Genomic DNA, 21,621 nt, shown 5'->3' with positions numbered 1-21,621 from the left:
TCAAGGTCAAGAAAAGTAGTTATGTTGCTTTCTATGGGGGATAAAAAAAAAACAAAACTCTTGAATTTCATGAAAAATGTCTTAATTTGTGTTCTGAAGATGAACAAAGGTCTTACGGGTTTGGAACGCAATGAAGGTGAGTAATTAAAGGGATAGTTAACCCAAAATCATCATCACAGAATTGTCATTTTTGGGTGAACTATCTCTTTAAATGACAGAAATGTATTTTTGGGGTGAACTAACCCTTTAAACTCCCATATGCACCACAACACATGTTGGTGTTGTAGCATGACCTTCCAAAAAACTTGCTTTTCCTGTTAACAAAGGATAGTTTACTAACAGTGTTGCTTTCCTGTCACACCTAGCACTGAGTGCTCAGTTGGCCCTGGTGACCGTGAAGCAGATTGCGAGAACAAACAACGCTTGACCTTCAAAGCCAGACTGCTATGGTTTACTAAGTTCTCCTTGGCAAATAGCAAACTTTGGCCTACACTGATAAAATTGGAACAATTTTCACTCAGAAATTTCCAGTAAATTTCACAATTAATTACAGCATGTAACATTGAATTAAACGTGGAATTTCGTATTTATACAAAATAATATTTGTTTTATTTACTACTTGAAAAAAACATTTTTTACACAGTGCAAAAAGGATACTTTGAGTTTCAGCATGCAGTCTACAAAACTATGAGTCACAACTTGGATCGGGACACATTTCAGAACCATAAATGCGTTCCAGCGGGAGATGATTTATTTTTGTGTGCAGCTAAATGCGGCAAATTATTTTTAGACAGCCTTGCATTGTTTATTCTTCAACCATTCATGAAGCAGGAAGAAATCCAACCAGTACAAGTCTTGTGAGATCTCTCATGCTCAAAAAATGGTTTTTAGGCCTTTGTAATGTGGGCTAGTTAACATTTACATTTTCAAATCAGCGATGAACCGATGAACTCTGGGATGGCGTAGAGACGCACCCCTTATTATCACATCATAACTAGCCCTACAACGTCCAACATAAACATCGCTAATCCTACTATTACTGCCATAGATCCCCACTGTGTGTGTCCTCCGTAATAATAAACAACATTCTGCTGCTTCTGATAATATCTTCTTATTATCCGCCACAGTCTGTTAATACCCCTGTAAACCTTTGCTCAAAGCTTTGAGGATAGACGGCAGTGGGAGACACCCAAACACCATCTCTCTGAGGGCCAATTTGTGCCATTTACCTCTACTGCACTGCTGCTGCTGCGTGTGATTGTTGGATAACATAATCTTAAATGAATCTGATGTGTTTAACAAGATATCAGTGGAGCATATGAATGAAGACTGGGAATAATGCTCCAGATGGATTTCATTCGCATTTAAGTACCTTCAGTACACATTGCATACAGAGAGTGCTTGTGTTTTAACTAATGGTTACCTGGTAATTGATTCCTTGGTGTCAGGCCAGGTTGATGTATTTTTTATCAGACCCCCACTGTCTTCACAGAAAGATTTCAGTTGTGTTTAATTTTTAAAGCGCTGCTGTCGCGTGTGTTGTGCGGAAGGATGTGGTTGGCGTTTGACTGGAAGTGATATGTCACTCTGTACTTAGCAGCTTGTAGGTGAATAATCTCATGGTCTCATTCACTGGCTGATTATCAGGCAGTAATCGGACTGGGTTGGCCCTCGTCTCTGCCTTGATTATTTGTTATGGGATTGCACTGAGCTTGGCCGCAGCTCACAGATGGAACGGTCTCACAACACAGGAAATCCCTGAAGTAGATAAATGATATCATGACCATGTGGTTGCTAGTCAAAAAATCCCTATAGATTTCTGAATGAGGGCATGTGCATGGTCATATGGTCAATCTTATTCACTGTGATGCTCATCAGTGGAGCTTGCATCTCTTTTATCCTTTTTAGTAAGGCTATTTGAGCTACGAACATGAATTGTACTAGGGCTGCCATATATATTGTTTTAGCATCGATATTGCCATGTGCGCATCCGCGATAGTCACGTCGCAGGATTTGTGATGTCGTGATTCTCCGTTTAATTGCGAAGTTTAACCATCATAGACCGAAAGTTTAGCATTTGCACATGCTTTTGGTTCTGTCAATTTAAACATTCAGTTAGTTAATAAAAGTCTTCTGAAGCGAAGTGATGCATTTGTGTAAAAAAAATAAAAAATCCATATTAAGTTATGAAGTAAAATATCTAGCTTCCACCTTCCATATTGAAATTATGAAAAAAAAAATGGAACTGGCGTTGCATCAGTTAAAGGGTTAGTTCACCCAAAAATTAAAATTCTGTCATTAATTACTCACCCTCATGTCGTTCCCCACCCGTAAGTCCTTCGTTCATCTTCAGAACACAAATTAAGATATTTTTGATGAAATCTGATGGCTCAGTGAGGCCTCTATTGCCAGCAAGATAATTAACACTTTCAGATTCCCAGAAAGATACTAAAGACATATTTAAAACAGTTCATGTGACCACAGTGGTGTTACGAAGTGAAGAGAACACTTTTTGTGCACCAAACAAATGATTTTTCAACAATATCAAGTGATGGCCGATTTCAAAACACTGCTTCGAAGCTTTACAAATCTTTTGTTTTGAATCAGTGTTTCAGATCGCGTATCAAACTGCCAAAGTCATGTGAACTATTGAAATTTTGATGCGCTTATGACGTAACAAAGCCTTTTTTACTGAAATAACATGACTTTGGTGCTCCTGATTCGAAACAAAAGATTCATAAAGCTTCGAAGCAGTGTTTTGAAATCGGCCATCACTAGATATTCTTGAAAAGTCCTATTTTTTTGACGCACAAAATTGTTCTTTGAGGAGTTTCTTTTCTAAGAAATCTGACTTAAGAAAACCAGTTAGTCTAGTATTATTTTTATAACATTGTAGCATTTAAATGATGTATATTTTTTTTTATATTTTCAGTTTTCATTTTAATTTAAGTTTTAGTCATTTCATTATGTGCTTTTGCAATTTTTATTCATTTTGTTTTGCTAATATTTCTGCTTGCTTTAATATTTTCTTTACTACATTGCAAAGACCACATTGTAGCCACATAGCAATGCTCTGGCCACCGTCCATAACATACTAGCATCATGGTGGTAATTCTGATTCTGAAAATTGTATTGCTTGCTGAAAGGGATAGTTCACCCCAAAATTAATATGTAGTCATCATTTACTCACCCTCATGTTCTTTTATGACGTTTTTCTGTGCAACACAGATTTAAAAAAAATTGTCCATAAAATTTATTTCAGTGGGGTCCATCCCAAGCAACATTGGCTTTTCATTGCATGGACAAAAGAAGCAATCACAAATCTTTTGTGTTCCACAGATGAAAGTAAGTCAGACAGGTTTGGAATGACATGTGGGTGAGCAAATAATTACTGCATTTTAATGAGAACTGTCCTTATAAGAAACTTCAAATTACTTTTATGTGTTAAGTCAATATTATTACTCCAGAGGCGTTACCTTTCCTTGTGAGTTTTGACAGACCACACTTCCTTATAGCCACCCCCACGTTCCTCGCTGTATGCATGCTGTATATTGTAAAGTCCTCTTGAGAGGACACAAACACTTCCTACCCATGACTAGAGTTACACCCCAGTTTCCTGTGCTGGGCTCAGGGCGCTCGTACAGGCTGCAGAAACTCTCCTTGTTTTGTAACTCTTTCCACAAGACCATGTTATCATCATCCTTCAGTCCCATTCAACTCACCTCCTCAGTCTCACAGCCGTGTGGGTGATGTGACCTGGAAGTTCTGGAGGAGCGGAGAGGAAGACGTTATAATAACGTCAGACTGCTGGAATTTCTCAAGTCATAACGCTCTGTCAACATATTTTTGCACTGCACAATATTGATTTTTATGTTATGGTCAAAATATAATCACAGATATTACATCTAGGCTACATTTATTCATTTAGCAGATGCTTTAATACAGTGGGGATTCGAAGGAATGCTGCAGTTCACAAGCAGTTCATCTTAAAGAGACATTAACCTAAGAAGTGATGTGATACAAAGTTCTAAAATTCTTAGACAATGTTAGAAAATGACAAGCTAGAATGGATGTAGTAGTGACAAAAAAGAGGAGAGAAGAGGCTGTGTAGTGCTGTTCAGTCACGACATCAGTTAGTAGGCCAACCCGGAGGGCTAATTTGCTATATGTTCCCTCAGGAACTTCAAATGGATTTTTAGAGTGACTGTGTTCGATATATGATTAAAATAATCTGTGGTTAATGTTACTCGGAGACCGTTTCCGTTTTGTTCTACAGCAAAACTGATACCTCAAATGAGACCTTTGAAACGTTTCTCAGATAAAAGTGAGAAATAGAAACAAATGAAACAATTGTTGGCATATTTGTTGTTTGGTATTTGAAGAATTTGATGAGAAATATTTGAGTTCATGTTGAAACGTGACTTTTGATTGCAGATGGTGAGCTTTGAGATCTTTCCAAAAATTGGGAACACAGAAAAAAATACCATAACCAAATGATTTTCATGATTTCGGTTCTTTTAATGGCTTTTGCAGTATGATTTCCAAACAAATGATTATGAGTAGGTTCTTACAGTGCCACTAGTGTAGTCCAATTCCTGAACAAATGACTCTTATGAAATGGTTCTTTTTAGTGATTCAGAATCAAACAGCTTGTAGTTAGATTTGTAAACAAATGTGTCTTATGAACTGGTTCTTTTGAGTAAATCAAACTATGTGAACAGTGTTGACCAATTCACTCTTTGCCAGGAGTTTGATTGACAGTTTGATGCCATTTTGTCAGACAAACAAACCAGAGAGCAGAGTTGGGTTAACGTTGGTGGACTTGAACTTGAAAAATGGTGTATATTGACGTCTTTCCCTGGTTGAAACAACATACCTTCTGATGTTCATTCATGCTATAACTAGAAGGAAGAGATGATCGGTTCACGTGCTACTTGAAATGAGCTACAGCGATCTGTCATGACACATTAAAGAGCCTCAAAACGGTATTTATTGTTTGAATTTATTAAAAAATGAGAAAATTTGAAAGCTGAGAGTTTGTGTCATACCAAAAGTAACCTGCCCTGTCTTGTGTTTTGGCACGTTGTCAGTGTCCTCTTCTCCGCGATGTATTTTTTACTGCTTGAGAACATAATGTGTGACGTGAGAGTGTCATGGCTTGTCGAACGTAGCAACAGTAGCTAAGGGGGGCAGGTCTTTGCGAAGGGTCAATTCCTAAGCAATTAATTTAATGAACTGGTTCCCACTGTAGTCCTATTGTTGAACAAATTACTCTTATGATCCTGCTCTTTTTAGTAAACCAAAAGCATACAGTGTAGTCAGCGTAGTCTGATTCTTGAACAAATGACTCTTTTGAACCAGTTCTTTTTTAGTGAACCAAACAAATACCCTGCATCCAATGTCTGATTCCTTAAAAAAAGAATCTTATTCTAAATTAAGTGTTAAATGTCCAAATATTTTAGTTATAAAATGAATATAATGATGTTCAATTATTCACTTAACCCTTAAATGCATACCTCGGGTCTTTAGTGACCCGGGACGTCATTCACTACCCTCCTCCTCGTTCATTTTTTAAAGTTAGACATCAACCTTCTTGGTATTCCTCAATCAATTCATTATAAAGAATATAACAAGAAAAAAAATCATAAAATTATAAAAGAATGCCTATTTTTGTATTCATTTTTTGTAAAAATTGTATAGGGTCGCAAACGACCCGAGGTGTGTATGAGTGTACATATATTTTTTCTGCACGACAATAATTGAATCTTAGATGACAGAATAAGTGCAATTCACCTTTATTCCACAAGGTGGCAATGTCTGAAACACAATGCTGAAGTGACGACTCATTCAGACAGAAAACGAAATAAGAAAAACATGAAATAGCTCAGCGATTTACTGCAGAGCAAGTACTGAAGGCAATCCAATATGACTGTAACTGTTACTGGATGGATCTGGTGAAGCTGTTAGTGATCGATATATTGATTTTGAAGATGTTGAAAATGATATAGTTTTGAGAATTGGGCTCATATTCGTGACCTCAAACATAAAACTAGCCCATTATTTGCTGAATTCACTGGAAAATGAGCTCTGACTAGGACAGTAATGATGGCATAAAACATCTGCTCAAACGGAGCCCTTTCAAGCTCCAAAAGGTAACAAAATATGATTTATTTTATGTAATTTTCTGTAATTGTTACTCTAATATCAGAGGAGTTTTATATTATCACAACAGGTAGAGATCCTTCCATCTTAGATATAGATCCGGGTCGATAAAGACCCGAATATGTAAGAATGATTAAATTAAATTAAATTCAGAGTTTATTCACAAATACCACTACCAACACAATCTGTAATACAGCAAGGGTACAAAAATACAACATTGGTACAGTGAAATGGATCCACCAAAGAAGCAAAAAAGAAAGCTTATAGGTGGGGGTCCATTGTTTATGAAAAGAAAAGAAGAAAAAAATAGAAAGAAAGAAAGAAAGAAAGAAAAAGAAAGAAAAAAAATATATAAGTGGAACAGACAAGATACAGTTTCCACCTATAACCAAGACGATGAACTAATAAAAAAAAAAAAAAGATTGGCGAAACAGTCATGCATTTAAGGGTTAATAGGCTATTAGTATTATTATTATTAAGTGAAAGAAATTGTTGAATTTATTTTATTATGCACTATATAGTAAGCTATACATATTTTAAATTATTATAGTTTGTATGTACCTAGTATAATCGTTAACTTATAGCTGATAGAGACCTAATTTCTAGGGAGGACCTGATTTGTCAGGACACCAGCTCTCTTTAGTGAATTAGTGACACTTATGAATCAGTCAGAGCGGTTGATGAACTGTGAGAAATCAGTGTAGTTTTAGTGGTTATTCATATGTGAATGTTTTATTTAATACAGGTATATTTAGAGTTAATTAATGGTTTGCATTGTTTTAGCATTAAAAGTATGTAATATAATATAGAATATAAAAACACATTTTGATCTCATGGCCGTGTTAAATATACATCGTACATTCCTACTAATCCTGCTTTGCCAGATTGATTGCGAATCAAGCCTTCCCTTTAGTGGTTTTGTCAGTCTCATGTGGTTTGTATGTGTGTGTATGGAATAGTCCTGTACACAGTGACATGAGACCAGCAGGTGTGTGACTCCTGAACCTCGACTGGGAGGGTTAAAGGGTAACTGTGTGGTATTTATGTAGGGAATTTACAGCCTGGGATGGACACTCTGCTAACACACTCGCTCACTCTATTAATAACCTCCTGTGCCCTGACACCTTTCGCACATAAATGTGCACACACTTAAATGTATATATATATATATCTATACCCTCAATACTCATAAATGCGCACACACATAGAGAAATATTAAATGCACATTTATACTAAGCCACTGTATCAGTCAAGCAGCAGCAGTTTTAGTAGGTAATCTGGAATATGCATGAGGTACTAATGAGGCCCGTTAAAACGGAGTAGTTTTCAATAGAGTAGTCGGTCAACAGGGGCGTTCAGCATTCTCATCATGAGCAGCCAGCAGTTGAGAGCTAAGTGGAAAATTCCGCTGTTTGAGCGTGACATGCTTTCAGTATGCCTCAGCTTTTGCAAATAGATGTGAACTGGTGTGCAATCCTGGGTGCTGCTCTCACAGAGTCCCTAACAGTTTGTGTTCTTTCCCGCAGAGTCGTCAAAGAGGAAATCTCTGATGATAACGCCAAGCTGCCCTGCTTCAACGGAAGAGTGGTGTCCTGGGTAAGTGAGACGGATGGTACCCTCCTCTCTGTCTTGGACAGATTGTGACATTTCAAAATATTAATGTATCAGCCCTGCTGGAAAAAAAAAACCCAGGCCTAAGCTGGCTTTAGTGAAGTTCTTTTTAGTGCATCAAACATATGCATGACCTGGGTAGTCCGATTCCTCAGCAAATGACTCTTATGAACTGGCTGTTTTTACATAACATACAATGCAATTATTGTCATAAGATTCCCAAACAAATTACACCCATTTACAGATTCTATTTGGTTAGTCAGAAACATACAGCACAACTAGTGTCATTAGATTCCTAAACAAATGATTCTTGTGAACCGGCTCTTTTTAGTTGAAGCAAACAAATACAGCGCCACCATTGTATTCCAGTTGCTGATCGAATATATCTCTCTTTAAAAAAAAGGAATAAATACAGCATGTCCATTGTAGTCCCATTCTTGCACAAATTACTCTTATGATCCTGCTCTTTTTTGTTAAACTCAGTGCTTCCCACAGGTTTTAAATATACTTGCAGTGGTAGCCAGGTGAAAAATCCTCCTATTACCTATGGCACAAAAATGGTCTACTACACATCACAAACAACAAATAAATGTATGATTTTTAACAGTATATTTATTTATTGAAATTCATTTTAATTGGCTACTATTATATTTAATTACATATTACATAATTGTCTCTTAGTGAATGGGACACAGATTTTACTGATACTATTAAAATAGCATGTTGCTTTTAATTACAAACAAGCACGAAATACACAGGGACTCTTATTTTGAAATATCATTGCGGGCTACTTGGAGATAAAATATGCATTCTTACAATCATCTCTAAAACATAATATATAAAGGCCATAAAGTAGACACAATTCATCAACTCGAGTTCATTAGCAATTGCTTTGCATAAATATGCACCATTGATTAATTGGGAATCACGCCCAAGTAAAGTCTGTGGGAAGCACTGTGGCAGGACCTGTGTAGTCTGATTCCTGAATGACTCTTATAAATTGGCTCTTTTTTTTTTTATGGAATCAAAAACATCCAGCTTGACCGGTGTTAAATTAGATTCTCAAAAAAAGGGACTCTTATGAGCCGGTTCTTTTTAGTGAATCAAACAAATTATGCGTGACAAGTGTAATCCGATTCTTGAACAAATGACTCTTATGAACTGGCTTTTTTTAGGGTGTATTCACATCAGGAATGTCCGCTAGTTCACTTGCTTGGGTCTGGACTAGGCATGTGACGGTATAACATTTTCATGTTGTGATTAATTGATTAAGCTTTTATCACGGTATACGGTATTATCACGATATTAAAATAAGTTGCAAAACCATTTTTGTCATAGTTTAACAGGTTTAAGAACTCTTTTTGTAATAAAACAAAAACAACTCTGACTGAAATTTTCAAACAGATTAAAATGCAAAAGAATTAGGCTATAAAGAACAACAGATAACACTTTACTCTATTTAATGCATTAACTGAGGTTGAGCAATAGCTACATTTGTTACAGAAAGTGTTATTTTTTGTTCATGCTAGTTTAGAAACACAACTGATCATTGTTAGTTTTATCTCAGGTCCATTAAATAAGCTATTTTGATTTTAGTAATGTTATTAAATAGTAACTAAGAAATTAACATTAATTAATAATAATTAATACTTTATAAGTATTTTTATTGTCAGTTTAGTGACAATAAACTAATGAAACTAATGAAGCTGTATGTTTTCAAAGTTTTACTGAACAATAACAAATAATCAGAACATTTCTAATAATTAGGGAATGTTGTAGTCCAGATTAAAATATAAAAATGTTTAGGATTGAAAATATCCTTTTAAGTCTTTTTTAAGTATTCAGTATTTGGTTCTGTGATGAACAACACTGCGGCTGTTTGAAGCATTTTAAAAACTTCACTAGCGCAGGTACTTTGTTTGCACGGTTTCCGTGGTAACCGCTGCACGCTGCTGTTCCATCAGCACCCTCTGCTGTCAGAGAGTGAATGCGCACTTTCATTCAGCTGGTCTCCTTCACTGGTTCCACCATGTGCTTCTTGTGTACGTTGGGATTGTTTGCATCTGAGTGCGTGTCCTTTTGACGCAGAATACAGCGGTGTTGTGCATTGATGGGTAAAGTATTCTTAATTGCCTTATAAAAAATTAATAATTGATAATAAATTATTATTTACGGTATTCTGAAGTGCCGACGATTACAATATCGTGCATATTCATTATCGCGATTTATCGCATTACCGAATATCGGCACAAGTCTAGTCTGGACTAAATACAATGTTGATTTTTTTTTATTTATTTTTTTATTTTTTTGGTGTGGTTTGCTTTCACACTACCCTTTTACAAACCAAAATTTGTAAACAAAACCACACATGTGCTAAGGTCATCCACTCATTGGACAGAGTACTAGAGTTCGTTTGGAACCTCTTCAGCTGGGTCTCGGTACAATTGTTTGGTCCGCACCCGAGTCTGATTGCTGTATTCACAGCTGCCCAAAAGATCCGCACCAAGGAGGGAAACGAACTTGTGTTCGATTCAATCAAACCAAACAAGACAGGTGTGAATACACCATTAGTGAATGAAAAACATTCCCAAACAAATCACTGTTATAAACCAGCTCTTTTTAGTCAAGAAAACAAATACAGCACAGCCAGCGTTGTCTGATTCCTGAATGAATGGCTCTTACGAGTGGCTCTTTTTACTGAATCAAAAACCTACAAACACTTTTCAGCTGGCCAATCAGCTAAACACCAGCTTGGCCAGGCTGAGAGACCAACTTAAATCTTAATACATGTTTCTGTTCTTATTATACAGTTCATCGGTGCTTGTAGTTTTCAAACAATTACAGTATAAACAAAACCACTCTGATCAATTCTTGCTGAATAAAATCAAGTCCCTTCTGATATTTTTTCTCATTGAATATGTTCCGTTTCATGTCACATTACAGAAATGAAATGGATTGCAGTCTGAAATAAACTCTGTATTTGAGATGTTTACTCATAAAAATATAGCCACAAATACAGGATTCTTTAAATATTTACCTTCTGATAGTGGTAGCAAAACCGAGGAATAATAATTAATCTGATTATCAGCTCTAAAACACACATCTACACTATTAAAAGCAGGTGTTATACCTGTAGTGTTGGTTAGAGTTGGTGTGAGCTGCAAAATACAGGTTAGTGGACTCCAGCGAGCCTCCAGCTGCAGAGAGCTGCTCAGACATGCTGAGATACATGACATTGAGCTGTGCAGCACTAAAATATGTGCTTCACCGCCTGCTGTCCAAGACCTTCACAGAGACCTTCAGTGTACTATAACATGATCACTGCTTTAATTACCATAGTGCACTGGATTTCTGCTGTTCTCTAAGGTTTATCAGTGGTTTGTGCAGAGAATATGAATAATAGAGTGTGTTTTTATGGGTATAGCCTTAGGTATCTACATCTACCCCCCATTATTTGAGGCCCCCTTTTTTGTCTCAGATTAATTGAAGAGGAGTCAGACAACTCATAAGCTGTTTTTGAAATTGCCCTCTATACCCTCAGTCACTATTCCCTAAATCAATCCACTAATATAGTCCTCTTGAAGGAGTGAACGAAATCGAGCAAGTGAATTCGGACACTGAGTGTGTTGAAAGGGCTGCCTCTTGAACTCTGTCATGGAAACTATGTACAGCCCTTAATAAAACAATAAAAAAGGAATTCATTACGCTGTACCCACATTGAGTAATATATAGGGGGGCGATTTCAGATGCAGCCATAGAAATATTTGCTGTTCTTTTGCATAAAATTTCACTAAACCAACCTGAAAACTAGTGTTTTTGTGTGTGACTTGAGCAAAGAATGCATCATTTATGATACCATTGTGGTCGCTGATTTGAAATATGTTGAAATAGCTGCCAGGGCCTTTACCAGGAAGCCCGCCAAGTGAACTGACTTGCCTTTTTTCACACTCCTGTCCGCTCAGACAAATGCACTCTCTTCTCTTCCTTCTGCTGGTCTACTTATTTATGCAGGGCTAGTAGATAGTCTTGAGAGTTTCTTCCTGAAGTCTTTGTGAGTAATTGTATGTGTGTGTTTGGCTGTAGTTGGTGTTGGCTGAAGGCACACACTCGGATGGGGGATCTCAATGCACAGAGAGCCACAAAGAGCTACCACCACCCTTGGAGCGAACTGGAGGGATTGGAGATTCCAGACCCCCCTCTTTCCAGTGAGTAATGCCATGCAAATAATTTGTCTGACAAATCCCCATTTATTACTCAGTTTTTAGGCCCATAGTACACAAGGTCTGATAAGAACACATCCCATTTTAACTGTGAAACATGGGTTTGTGACAAATGGATGTATGACAGATAATGATGATGAAATGTATAAATCTAGTTCATACGGTCAAGTTCTTAATGTTGGCTGCATACATTTATTTATGCAGTTTTCAGCAAAAAATCATCTGACTGGATAGCTCAAGTAGTATAGCCACCAAGTAAAAGTAATAATATATTCCTTACCCCGTGGATCTTAATCAAGTTTTCAAACACTATCGTTTCAGTTTCACACACTATCATTCAAAAGTTTGGGGTCAGTAAGATTATACATTTATTCAGCAAGGATGCATTAAATTGATCAAAAGAAGTTGTTACAAAAAAGTCAAACAAATGCGTTTTTTCTGAACTTTCTATTCATCAAAGAATTATTAAAAAATGTATCACGGTTTCCAAAAAAATATTAAACAGTACAACTGCTTTTGAGCACCAAATCAACATATTAGAATGATTTCTGAAAGATCATGTGACAATCAAGACTGGAGTAATGACTGCTGAAGTAAATTCAGCTTTGCCATCACAGGAAAAATTGCATTTTAAAATATATTAAAATATAAAATAGTAATAATGTTTCACAATATTACAGTTTTTAATGTATTTTTGATCAAATAAATGCAGTCATGGTGAAGGTAAAAGAGTTCTTTCAAAAACATTAAAGGTACACTGTAACTTTTGGCCCTCTAGCGGTAAAAAAAAAAAAAAACTGCATGCATTTTGCTGAAGAACATTGTTTTGGTTGTGCTTTGGTCATGAAACATTCACTACTAGGCTTCAGACATATAACCAGTTTAGATGGAAAGGATCTCAAGCTGATTAGCTGAAGACGTTACTGTAGCTATATCCATTAATAGACTCTAATAGTACTTCCTTAAAAATAAATTCCAGCATTTAAAATCCTTCAGTTCTTTCACTGAAAAGCCAAGTTAGTGTTGATTTGCGTTTTATTATTTAAAAATAATCTAAAATATAAACACTTATAATAGGCTTGCCAAAATGAATCAGAGTAGGACAAAAACACATTTTAGAAAAATTGACAATGTATTGACTCATTATTTAAATTTTAGTTAATTTTGAGCAATAAAAGTTATATAGTGTACCTTTAAAGTTGCCTTAGAACGTTTTTTTTACAAGATGTAATATAAGTCTAAGGTGTCCCCTGAATGTGTCTGTGAAGTTTCAGCTCAAAATACCCTATAGATTTTTTTTAATTAATTTTTTTAGCTACCTATTTTGGGGCATCATTAGAAATGTGCCGATTCAGGCTGCTGCTCCTTTAATTGTTTGCGCTCCCCGCCCCCGAGCTCTCAACTCTGTATACATTGCATAAACAAAGTTCTCACAGCTAATATAACCCTCAAAATGGATCTTTACAAAGTGTTCGTCATGCATGCTGCATGCATGCGTCGGATCATGTGAGTATAGTATTTATTTGGATGTTTACATTTGATTCTGAATGAGTTTGAGGCTGTGCTTCGTGGCTAAAGCTAACATTACACACTGTTGGAGAGATTTATAAAGAATGAAGTTGTTTATGCATTATACAGACTGCAAGTGTTTAAAAATGAAAATAGTGACTGCTCTCGTCTCCGTGAATACAGTAAGAAACAATGGTAACTTTAATCACGTTTAACAGTACATTAGCAACATGCTAACGAAACATTTAGAAAGACAATTTACAAATATCACTAAAAATATCATGATATCATGGATCATGTCAGATATTATTGCTCCATCTGCAATTTTTTGCTATTGTTCTTGCTTGCTTACCTAGTCTGATGATTCAGCTGTGCAGATCCAGACGTTAATACTGGCTGCCCTTGTCTAATGCCTTGAACATGGGTTGGCATATGCAAATATTGCGGTTGTACATATTAATGATCCAGACTGTTACGTAACAGTCGGTCTTATGTTGAGATTCGCCTGTTCTTCGGAAGCCTTTTAAACAAATGAGATTTATATAAGAAGGAGGAAACAATGGTGTTTGAGACTCTCTGTATGTCATTTCCATGTACTGAACTCTTGGTATTCAACTATGCCAATGTCAGTTCAATTTTCAATTCTATGGCACCTTTAAAAAAAATCTTAGCAACCCCAAACTTTTGAAACTATAATTTTTTTTATCCTTTTAATGTGTCTTTTTTCTTTATTACAGTGTCTGGTAGGGGTGTAACGGTACACAAAAATGACGGTTTGGTACATAACTTGGTTTTGAAGTTATGGTTCAGTATGTTTTTGGTACAACTGGGGAAAAAAAACAAATCGTGTGTGTGTTTGTGTTTTTTAAACCTAACAGTAACTTTGAACTAATGTAAAGAAAGAATGCTTCAGTTCACTGGCATCCTTCCACAGGTTAACAGGTTAAACAGTGGTACTGAATAAACTTAAGTCTGTATTTAAATTTAAAAAAATGTCTATCAATATTGCTGCAACCGGCAGCAACACACTGCAGTATATGGTGCTTTGGTTTTTAGGTAAATAGATTTGAAGTATACTTTTTTTTATACAAAATATTTTAGAATAAGGTTAGAATTATTGCACACCCATTCTAATTCGTTTCCTCTATTTGACACAAATGCACGCTCCTGTACTCGTTCATTGAAGTCTGCGAAGTTAAGCCTAGACTCGCTTGCTGTCAGGATAATCCTTTATGTGAAACGGAAATACTTGCATGAATTTGTAACATTTACAGGTAAGTATACACGTGTAAAATATACGTCGTGCACTGAGGAAAATGCATCTCAAACGCATTAAACAACACATGCATCTGACAGCAGAGCAAGCCATGAAGGTTTATGGTTTAGTTTGAAGCACATAATATAAAGCATGTCTCATGCACTTATCCGGCAGCAGCTCACTCTGTGTCCTTCATTATTTTCCAGATGTTTTTGCAACATCAAAGTATATGAATATATACAATATTGTCCCATTCCGCATGTGAAGTGGTAAAAACAACACTGTATTCGTTCAGTACATGAGTACCAAACCGAAACACCTGTACTGAAAATGTTCTGTATGAATACGTGTACCGTTACACCCCTAGTGTCTGGACAGTTACGCCTTTAAGGCCTACAAAAAATAACAATACATTTCAATTCAGAAATTGACAGGATGTCCAGTATAGAAGTGTATTCAAGTCATTGTATGATTTGCATATATGCATATGCATTGGATTTTTTTAATAACCAGACAAATACATCTGTAAACGTACGCATGCACACACACACAGGTTTGTTTTTGTGAATTGTGACGTTTTTACTGTTCAAACCATATTTTCTATCTCCCTACACTACCCCTACCCCTAAACCTACCCATCACAGGAAACTGTGCACATTTTTACTTTCTCAAAAAATTCTGTATGATTAATAAGCCTTTTGAAAAATGGGGACATAGGGTAATGTCCCCCTCTCCTTGTAATACCTATGTCATACCCATGTCATTATAAAAATTTGTGTCCTGATATGTCACAAAAACGCACACACACACACACACACACACACACACACACACGCACGCTTTTGACAAACATTACAAAACCACTGATTTGATTTGTTCTGAGTTCCTGACCACAGTCACAGCAGTAGCAGATGTCCGTTATCCAGCTGGATGGAAAATATCATTCTTGTCCTTCCAGGAGCCACATGTGAATCCCAGAGCCTGTCTCTTAAACTGCATTCTAATAGAACACACGTTTGTCTCGCAAAGTTCCGTGTGTTTGTTTGATTTGCCAGCATTCATGTGGAGAAGTGCTCAACCAGTCATGTATCAATGCTTCCCTACAGTCATATACACAGCTGCCCACATAATAACTCATTCTTTGACAAATACCATAGCCTTTATTATAGTGGTTATGCATGTGTGTTTGTGTTTGTGTGTGTATATATGCTTGAAAGTTTGTGAACCACTTGCAGAATTTGTGTGTTTAATACTGTGTCATTACCTGGATGATCCACGTTTTTATGTTTTGTGATGGTTGTTCATGAGCCGCTTGTTTGTCCTGAGCAGTTAAACTGCCCAATATTCTTCAAAAAAATCCTCCAGGTCAGGTCAAAATCCTCCAGCATCTTTTGCTTTATTTGAACCCTTTCCAGCAGTGACTATGATCCATCTTTTCACACTGAGGACAACTGAGATACTTAAACACAACTATTAAAAAAGGTTCAAACATTCACTGATGCTCCAGAAGGAAACACGATGCATTTTCAGTCTTTGAAGAATTTGAAGATCAAGGAATATTGTACTTAATTTGTCTTCTAGCAAACATTTAAGTGTCTTCTGTTGCTTCCGAAGGGCAGTACTAAATGGAAAAAAAAGAGAGAAGATATTTAAACAAAATAAGAAAATCTTTATCCTGTTCAAAAGTTTTCAACCCTGACTCTTAATGCATTGTATTTCCTTCTGGACCATCAGTGAATGTTGGAACCTTTTTTAATAGTTGTGTTTGAGTCCCTCAGTTGTCCTCAAAGTGAAAAGATGGATCTCAAAATCATACTAAATAAAAAATAACATGCATATTGTATGATCTCTTATTTTGATACAATTATTCACATTTTCACAGATTCTGCAAGTGGTTCACAAACTTTCAAGCAGCACTGTGTATATATATAAAGAAAACTACCATGTAGTATTTTGCATTTTTGGGCAATAGTTTGGTTGTAAATCATTTAATTGAAATAAACTGCTCAAATAGATTTGCTAAAACAAATCAGACTTGCTTGCTTTGTCCCTAAAACACTCTTACATTGCTTATACTGTGAAGGCTTTGAGTGCTGGTTATGTTGCGCTTCTACAGCAAACACACAGATTAAATATTCTCTTTGTACGTATTGAAGATGTTGAAGGCTAAATTTAGATCAACGTGCTACAGGGCAATTTTGTAACAGTCTTTCTTTGTAGTCCCTGTTGCACCTGTTCACTCTGTGAAAGTCCTGCTGTTTTTATCTAATGTTTGACTTTCAGGCTTTGTGTGTGTGTGTGTGTGTGTGTGTGTGTGTGTGTGTGTGTGTGGGGTTCTCAGTTGTAGCCTTCTCACCCCACCAGAGAGTTCTCACCACTTGTTTTTTGTAGTGTCTAGTGCCATCTTGTGGCAGAACATCTAGTGGCACAACTGTGAACCGCAGACAGCTTCCTTTTCTCCCAGCATCTCTTCAACAGACTACCAGACAATTTATCTTGAAATGAATATGAATTCCCATTCACATGTTTCTCCCACAAGAAATCTCCCTCATTTCCATTATAAAAGGTTCACTGTAAGCATCAGTAAGTAACCAAATGTTATCCCCTGCCTGCTCCCTTTGTGCTGTGCATTATTTATTGGTCCTGCTGAATACATTTGGTAGGGTGAGGAGAGTATGTTTTCAGCTGTCTGTTGAGCAGATAATCCGGATTAGTGGACATTAAAAGCCCTTCTCTGTGGCCCCGCGGGATCTGCAGGGTGACACAGCTGCTTCGGTCTCCCCCAGGACTGAACCATCCGTCTGCCTGATGCTCACTGCAACATACTAACTCGCAGAGTACAAGAAATGTGCATTAAATGCATCAAATGGTATTTTATACCAATGTGTGATTAAATAAAATATATTTCACACTGTTAATTTTGTTACATTTGGGAAGTTATTTGTAAGCCATTGTAATTCAGGCAAAATGAAATTGATTTGTATTTTCTTTTACTTCACCTTTGGCGTCAACAACAAAACAAATACCAAGGGATTTCTCTTCACTTTTTAAATTCTATAAGATTATGAATTTTACTAACCTAATTATATATTATTTTATTTATTATGCTTTTTATTATTTGCATTTAGCTTTGCTTTTCCCCTATTTTTGCAATCAGCACAGACCTGCTGTGACCAAGTTTAAGGCCACGTCCTGCCAGTTGAGATCCACTGCTTAAATGCACAGTTTTTGATGACTTAATTGATGTTTTGGTGTATCATCACCATACTGGTGAAATAACAGACTTCATCCAGCAGAGAGAGACATTAGCACACTGTTTTGTGTTTGAGCTAATTGTGCTTGAGGGGCGGGACTTGCCTTTTTGGCACGTGGATGTAAATGAGTAAGCTTGAGTTAGATACAATTTCAGATCGGAAATGCATGGACAATGACTCAAAATCACTCATGGCTTATTCATTTGCTTGGTTAATACTATTTTCCCATGAACAATATCATTATATTCCAAAGACTTTTTTTTTTACATTGATGTAGGGCTGAGTGATATGGCCAAACAAAAATCATATCTTGGTATTTTTTGGCTAAATCGCAATATACGGTGTATATGTCATTATTTTCTAAATTTTTCTATTTGAATTTGTATTTATTAAAAAAAAAAACTTATTTCACATCCTGCCTATTGTTGTCGTACAAACAATGTTCATATTGAAGACTAATGTAACCATGTAGTCGGACACACTATGTGCAAAGAGGAAAAATTACATAAACATTACATTCTAACATTGTATTGTAATCTAAAAATAAAAATAATGCTTTTCAAAGCAGAAGTTAAATTCACTTGACTAAAAACGAAAATAAAAACAAAATCGCACACACGATCAGGCATAACATTATGAGCACTTATGGTGAAATGAATAACACTGATTATCTCTTCATCATGGCACCTGTTAGTGGGTGGGATATATTAGGCAGCAAGTGAACATTTTGTCCTCAAAGTTGATTTGCAAGAAGCAGGAAAAATGGGCAAGCGTAAGGATTTGAGCGAGTTTGACAAGCGCCAAATTGTGATGGCTAGATGACTGGATCAGAGCATCTCCAAATCTGCAGCTCTTCTGGGGTGTTCCTGGTTTGCAGTGGTCAGTATGTATCAAAAGTGGTCCAAGGAAGGCACAGTGGTGAACTGGCGAAAGAGTCATGGGCGGCCAAGGCTCATCGATGCACGTGGAGAGCAAAGGCTGACCTGTGTGGTCCGATTCAACAGACGAGCTACTGTAGCTCAAATTGCTCAAGAAGTTAATGCTGGTTCTGATAGAAAGGTGTCAGATTACACAGTGCATCGCAGTTTGTTGCGTACGTGGCTGCATAGCAGCAGACCAGTCAGGGTGCCCATGCTGACCCCTGTCCACCGCCGAAAGCGCCAATAGTGAGCATCAGAACTGGACCATGGGGCAATGGAAGAAGGTGACCTGGTCTGTTGAATCATGCTTCTTTTACATCATGTGTGGGTCGCTTATCTGGGGAACACATGGCACCAGGATGCACTATGGGAAGAAGGCAAGCCGGCGGAGGCGGTGTGATGCTTCGGGCAATGTTCTGCTGGGAAACCTTGGGTCCTGCCATCCATGTGGATGTTACTTTGACACATACCACCTACCTAAGCATTGTTTTAGACCATGTACACCCTTTCATGGAAACGGTATTCCCTGGTGGCTGTGGCCTCTTTCAGCAGGATAATGTGCCCTGACACAAAGCAAAAACTATAACTTAAAAACTGGGTAAATATGTCTGGGTAAATTTACTTCAGAAAAGACCCTTAAAGGGATATGAAAAAATACTGTGGGGAATTCATTAAGAATGACTCAGAAGCTGATAGTGCTGTTTATATCTATTTGCATTGTTTTAGTGCTCAGTTTATTAAAAGAATTATGCAAAACAGGTAACGGTAACAGTGTGCCCTAAAATCTACCCAAAAACTGATATTAATGTATCTTAAATCAAATTACATTCACTAGGCTACCCTTTTTCTGTAGGAAGTTGTAGTTTATATCTATTTGTAATTTTATATTTAGCACATAGTTTTTTTTCCCGAAATGACTTGCATTGCATTCAAGGTTGCATTTATTCAGTCCTTGGACATGATCTTGAATGCAGGTTTTTGTGCTGAAATACATACAAAAATGTCACTTTCTGATTCCCACAGTAATTCTGCTATGTTTTTTCCCTCCAGAGCAACCATTCAAAAATAACCAGCATTTATCACATGTGTTATCATGTGTGAGCGTCTTTGCATGTGGACTCAGTGTCACAGCAAGCTGTTCTCACCAACCTTATGTTTCTTTTCTGCCCTGAGCAAAAGCTTTCCACCCACTCTTCTAGAATATCTGGCCTTTGGCATATCCGCATACACTTATTTATTCTCACACTGTATCTCGGCCCCATTTACCCCCAACAACCTGCTCTTCTGGGGCCCAACCGCAGCCCTGCAGGATTTGAAACTCCTGGGCTGCAGTTCATCCCAGCGGGTCCTAAACATTCTACATTGTCAGCATTAAATGACTAGTGACAGCTGCTGAAAATGCACGGCTGTAAATCATATACCCCTAAACAATGAAATATCTGTTGGCGATGAAATTGAATGTAGGTAATCATAATTTCAGAAGGTTTCCCAGAACATTTTCTCAAGTTGTATTGTGACTCAGCATAATAGGGATGCCATATAATGAAGACCTTTCTATTTGTGTGTGTACTAGTGCCAATGCGGTGAGTAGTCGGGATGGATTGGACACAGAGACGGGCACAGAGTCTCTCCAGAGCCAGCGGAGAGAGCGAGAGAGGCAGCGAGCTCACAGGAGGGCACGAGAAAGTGAGTGTGAGCGACTTTAAACAATACTTAGCAAATTCTCATACTACACACTGCACATATCATGTGCCAAACGTCTAATCATACTATGGAATCAGGAAACATATGATACTTAAGACATTATTGTAAAGGCAATGCTTGCTGCAAGTGTTTTCCCCGGGTGATGAATGTCTGGCAGGTGAGTGAAATATCCTAAGGGCAGACACGTGAGACAAAAAAAACAGCTTTTGAACTGGTAAATGTGATGTTGTTTTAGGGCAGTCACTGCTTGGGTAACAATATCTTCAGGTGTGCCTTTTCTGGTTTGGAAAGGTTTTTATAGTGCAAGTAGTGTCGAAATTTTAAACATTCTATATGATATATAATGCTTTTTTCTAATATAGAAATAAATCAGAACGACAGGTGTGGAGAGAGGCTAAACGTGACATCTTCATGACAAAAAAAAAGGAAAAAACAAACACAAAAATAAAATAAATGTAGTGTTTTTTACACATACACTAGCGTTCACAATTTGGGATTGGTAAGATTTTATGTTTTTGATACAAATCTCTTTTTGATCTCAAATCTCATTTATTTGAACAAAAATACAGTAAAAACAGCAACAATGTGAAATATTATCACAATTTACATGAGTTGAAATAAGCAGAATTTTCAGGATCATTACTCCAGTCTTCAGTGTTAAATGATCCTGACCTTCAAAAATAATTCTAATATGCTGATTTGGTGCTCAAACAAACATTTCTTATTATTAGTGTTGTGCTGCATAATACTTTTGTGGAAACTATAATATTTTCTCAGGATTCATTGATGAATAGACAGTTCAAAAGAACAGCATTTACTATAAATCTTTTACTAAAGTCTCTTTATTGTCACTTTTGATCAATTTAATGCATCCTTGCCAAATAAAAGTATTAATTTTTTTCTTTTTTTCTTTTGAACATAGTGTATGTATATGAGACCAAAATGGCACCAGTTTTGTAGTAATGTATAGTGAGTAGGGGTGT

At 36.7% G+C, this 21,621-nt stretch overlaps 1 protein-coding gene across 5 annotated transcripts in view; it reads left to right on the top strand.

The window, feature by feature from the left end:
• dvl1a (dishevelled segment polarity protein 1a) overlaps nt 1-21,621 on the top strand; it is a 47,699-nt gene that overhangs the window by 6,566 nt on the left and 19,512 nt on the right. For 3 of the 5 annotated variants that reach the window (XM_067370761.1, XM_067370759.1, XM_067370763.1), the window contains exons 2-4: nt 7,689-7,758; nt 11,857-11,978; nt 20,508-20,626. In XM_067370761.1, coding sequence (XP_067226862.1) covers nt 7,689-7,758; nt 11,857-11,978; nt 20,508-20,626 — 311 coding nt within the window. The remainder of the gene's footprint in view (nt 1-7,688; nt 7,759-11,856; nt 11,979-20,507; nt 20,627-21,621) is intronic. The other 2 variants (XM_067370762.1, XM_067370760.1) reach the window with 1 other exon arrangement.

Source organism: Chanodichthys erythropterus, chromosome 20 (genome assembly GCF_024489055.1).
Source record: "Chanodichthys erythropterus isolate Z2021 chromosome 20, ASM2448905v1, whole genome shotgun sequence".
Classification (NCBI taxonomy): domain Eukaryota; kingdom Metazoa; phylum Chordata; class Actinopteri; order Cypriniformes; family Xenocyprididae; genus Chanodichthys; species Chanodichthys erythropterus.
Note: the sequence above shows the minus strand (reverse complement) of the source record. Positions and strands in the feature narration are given on the sequence as shown.